At 43.6% G+C, this 5,100-nt stretch overlaps 1 protein-coding gene across 1 annotated transcript in view; it reads left to right on the plus strand.

Moving 5' to 3' along the window:
* Positions 1-2,423: 2,423 nt before the first annotated feature.
* Positions 2,424-5,100, plus strand: part of T265_10024 (hypothetical protein) — a gene marked incomplete at both ends in the record, with an annotated part of 37,749 nt that continues 35,072 nt past the window's right edge. The window contains 2 exons of the mRNA XM_009176270.1: positions 2,424-2,448; positions 2,485-2,579. Of these exons, the coding sequence (XP_009174534.1) occupies positions 2,424-2,448; positions 2,485-2,579 (120 nt within the window). The remainder of the gene's footprint in view (positions 2,449-2,484; positions 2,580-5,100) is intronic.

Genomic DNA, 5,100 nt, shown 5'->3' on the forward strand with positions numbered 1-5,100 from the left:
AGTGGGCATCTCTACTCAAACATCTTTGTGATGCTGGTCCTGATAGTCCTGACGACTTTTCACCTGATCTTTTCAAGGATGGCGATGAATTCTTCATCCACTGCCTGTCTGGGTATTTGAGTGTATCTGGGAGGAGGCCGTCCCAGGTAACTGGGGTGAGTAGATGATGGTGTCCAATTTCAAAGAGGATACCCACAGTCAATGTAGTAACCACATTGGTGTTAGTTCGACTCCCCTTGACACAAGCCACTGACTCCGCACCGTATTACAATTGCACAGGAAATGCCGACCCCTGATTAATTTTGGCCGTATCAACCACATTTTCACACAGAGCAGTATGGATGATCTCGAATCTAGGTGCCTTCAATGCGTAGCTACCCAAATTCCGAACAAACTGAGAATGCCTTCACCTCCAAGGCTTGGTTTTTTGTTCCACTCTCCCGTTTTCCGGTGATCGAAACTGTGGCAGCTGGAACCAATGTGCCTATGGCACATGGTTCATAGCTGATGAATTGAATTGAACCTAGGTGATGTTGTAGTTTAAGGGTGGTTTCGACTCTGTCGACAATCCAGTGCATCTATATTCGCTCGCTTATCCGTGGATCATGTGGAAGTTTGTGAACATATATGCACATGTTTAGGGGCCTCTGAATGTTTGATGAGTTTTCTATAAGCTCCCGTTGCGAGACGTGCAGTCTTTGAACGTAGCCCTAAGAATTCAGGGTGGCACTGGAAGTTTTGGAATGCTACACACATCTCAGAGGCTGTATTAGATCAGACGGTAGTGTGGCAAACAAAGTAAATGCACGAATCTCGAAGACCTTGCGTGACCTTTTGCATCGAAAAGGCATATTACTAGGTCACAAAGGAGGCGTATATCATACTACAGTGCGAGCTGTGTTGTTAATGATGATGTGTTGTTGTGCGGCCACGAGACTTGGCCAGCTCAGCCGGAGGGTTTGAGAAATCTTCTGATCTTCTACCACTGATTTCACAGAGCTGTGGCTGGAGTCGGCAGGAACAAACGAATTTTGCAGTGGGGTGATGAGAAGACGGGTGTTTGGTGAGGCAGATGGCATCGATCACTGCAATGTAAGGCGGCTGGGCCATGTGTTGTGCAGGCCTAGTTACGGCTGCCGTAAAGGACTTTGTTTTCTCTGCCTAATTTGGAGTAGTGGAAACCTGGAAAATGACATAGAAGAAGAGAATGAAGTTTTTTTACAAAACATTTTTCATGGTGTTGAAAATGACATAGAAGAAGAGAATGAAGTTTTTTTTACAAAACATTTTGGCGTTCATGGTGTTCGCATTTCGGAAATGGGGGTTCACCTGACCCACCATTTAACGACGTGGCGGTCAACCGATATCAATGCTGTTCATGGTGTCAGTTTCTGTCCAGGCTGTCTGATTGAATGTTAAAAGCGTTAGCACTTGCTAGCTCTAGTTCCCCCTCTGTCCTATCCCCATCTTTCCATTATACGATTTTATTCGGATAGATTCACATGGGTGTACGGCAGTGCAGCACTAGTATTCTCATATGGTATTGCTGTCAATGACGATTGGCATGCGAACACTGCCGAAGTTAAAATGTTTGTTTAAATCTCATCCGACGAAAGGAGCTCCTCAAATTTATTTCTTGCTGGGGATGCTTCTGGCGCTTTCAGCGGTCCCTATATTTGTGAATTTCGTAACTGTGTTATTAGAATAATTGTCTGCATTTGCTTTCCTCATTTTTCTCGTGGTCAGCTGGGCCGGTCACTTTGATTACATCGCTTCAAAAAATTTATGACCTATCTTTTGACTTGTCAGTGAAACACTGGAAGAGATGCTTCTTCATTTGGATTTATACGAAACGTGATCCTCAGCTTCTAATATGTTGGTTTCTGTAGGATGTGCATGAATTTACTGGAAATGGCGGAACCCTATGATAATATTAGCAGAAAGAGTGCATCACAATTTTGAAACATTTTACGGGTTTTCTCCATCGCTTCACTGTTCAGTCATGAGACCCTCTTTTATCTCTCTGGCTGGAGACCACCAACTCTTCCGAGGGTTTTAGAATAGTGGAGCACATAGGGCTGTTAAATGTTAATTTCTTGAGCAATAGCCTAAGATGTCTGTTGTCTGTTTGTTTTTCACTACTCACTTGGGATCATACCTACCTATGTTTATTTGCTTGCCTTTTCTCTTGTTGCTGAATATTTCCTAACCACATTTATTTGGCAGCTCGCCTATACCTTGACAACGCTGCAGTTCGATGCACTCCCGTGGGAAAAATGCATGCTCCAAGTGTTGCGTGAAGTTTATGCAGTGGATTCCAGTTATTTTCATCTTCGCGATAATCGGCTGGTCTTACTACGCATATGTGTATTCGCTTAGCATAGGTAACGAACGCTACCTCCACTAACACATTCTTTTCAGTGATGGTCAGCTCAGTTTTGCAGCGAGGTGAGTGAAAATTCTGTTGATGATTTCAGATTGCAGTGTTGTACTTGATATTCTATCACGCGCTGCTAATCATCTTTGCCTGGTCCTATGCCAAGTGCATTTTGGAGCCGCCGCTCTCTCCTCCACCGGAAGTAAGTGTTCCTTCTCAGACCCAACTTCTTCGGGGTCCCGTCCGGACTTAATTTTCTGACATCCACATTGTGTTGATGATAATGGCTGTGTTTTCATCAGAGCGGTTTTATAGTAGTGTTTTTGACAGTCATTGCTTCATGGTAAGACGTGAACGAACTCTAATAGGTTCCAATAAGTTCTTTTAACGCTTGTATTCTCTTTTTTCCGTTTTTCACTAACTAGTGCTCCAGGCAGGAGTTTCGTCGCATTTAGACGCATCAGGTATGGGGTCGCAAGTTAGGTTTCGGAAGACAAGCTTTTGCACAATTAGCTGTTTGAACATGTGAGTATCAGATATAGCACATGAATTTTAGTCAGCCGTTATTCGACAGAACGTGGCTACAGAAGGGCCAAGGTTCCATGGACACATTCACTGGTTGGTTGGTTGGTTATGTTCTTGGCCTTCGATTTGAACACTTGCCAATTGAGATACATTTTGTGGTTACCCGGGTTTGGGCTGTGATATCGGGTATGATTAAAGAGACTGGCCGATTACCTCGACGTTCAACGGATAGGTCGCCTTCACTTAGAAAACGAGTGTTTCGTGCAACGTGACCATCGCCCACATTCAACTCGCTTGGAGGAAAAATTGGCAAATCGATTAGACGTACCTTTCCGTCTGCACGATTTAGTTCGTTGCTTGTTTCTCCCAGCGGTCCACCAAACCAACCATATGCTTGCGTCAGTTCACTGTGGGTTTTTTTATACTATATCGCGCGAACTTCATCTTGTTTTTCCACCGTCCGCCGGAGTGCACGTACACTTTAATCACTTCACGTCCTTTTTTCTTAAGTGAACGTTTTCGAATGTTGAGCTCGCATGTCAAGACTCGGTGACTTCGTTCGGCGTCCGAATCAAATTCTCTAGATATTAGGTCAGTCAGCTAATGTTTAAGGTTTAATGGTCCCGGAAACTCATCTGATCAGTTGACAGTAAACAGACCCGTGGCCTGAGTCTTATTCTCTCTATTTGAGCACTTCTGTCCGAACTCCAATACTTCCGTTCCATCTCATCTATCGTGCCATCTATGAGTTTCACGGCCGCTTTGCACCGGAAAATTTCCGCAGCCGAACCACCACTACTGGAGTAGATTTTCTCCAAATATTCACTTTGTGAGGCCCTAATAGTTCAACATGCAGAGTCCTCTGTTAGTTGAATCTCTGTCGATGAGACCATATAGCACAGAAGCTCTAGCCAATTTTTTTACTGACAGTTACTGCTGCTGATTCACTGTAGTAGCGTATTTGACAGGCACTATACTTTTCCTACTAATCGTCATTGGTGCTTCGTCGTTGTCCAACCATAAAGTGGGATAACATAACGTCAGTATATTAGTTTGGAATTTCCGGATCCAGACATTAGAATGCAACCCGAGAGTTCAGATTTTGGCCTCATTAAGGGTCTTATTTTCAGTCGATAAGCATATCAAGTTCCTTAAGTCAAGAATAAATCCCCTTTGAGGTCATCTCTTATCTAGATAAATTGAGACAAATCGGGTGCGTCTTACGCTCTTGACCTAAACGTCGGCAGCCATTGCTCTGTGAGTTCATGGTGCAGTTGTCTTTTTCACACAGAATGGGAGGAGATGTGATAAATTTTGAGCATGTGACCACCAGGTGCACATAGTCTGTGCGTGAACTCAAATACACCGGTTCTCTGCTTACTGGATGGATTTTCTAACAGCCAAAGCATTTAGGACACTTGCTTGCCGATACATTTATGCGCGTGAATTTCACGCGGCATATGCCTTGCATTTGACATGTCTCCACACGCGCTCGGATTCCATATCCTCGAAACTTTGTCGTGGTTTGTGTCTTAGCGGTTAGGCCATGTGGATTTCCAGGAAGCGTCGTCAAATGGACATTTGATGCGAGTACGAAGGGTGGCACTTTACTTTCGTGCTGTCGTGGACGCATTGTCCAATTCCGGACACTATATTATTCTGATACAGATAGCCGTCAAGCAATGCTGTGGCTTAGAAATACCTCATGTTATCCTATTTTCATACAATTTCCTCTCTCCAAACGGCATACGTCTTTGGAATGTAAAAAATGTTTCACCACAAAGAGCAGTTCACTTCTCTGTTGAATTATTTTTAAGTTTTGGGATTCCATGGCTCGAGAAGTTTGCATGACATCCATTTGTTCCAAGAATACCACCATGATTACGCGTACGATATGCTAGGATATTAAGAATACCTTGACGCGTTCCTTCTTCACGTGTGGTCTAACCCCCTACTTGTAGATAAGATATTGTTAGTGCGAACTAACCAGCGTCGACTTTAGGTGTTGGATACTCACTGCTTTTTTGGCGTACCTACACATTAGGCTTGTTGTCGTCCTTGCTCACTAATTTTCGTATCACACTTGTTGAATGCATAACGGCTTCATCATCATCATCAATGACAGCAACATCAGTGCTGGCACTGATGCTTCACTGCCGTACAACCATAAAGTTCGTTTAGTTATATATATATATATA

Source organism: Opisthorchis viverrini (assembly GCF_000715545.1).
Source record: "Opisthorchis viverrini unplaced genomic scaffold opera_v5_323, whole genome shotgun sequence".
NCBI lineage: Eukaryota > Metazoa > Platyhelminthes > Trematoda > Opisthorchiida > Opisthorchiidae > Opisthorchis > Opisthorchis viverrini.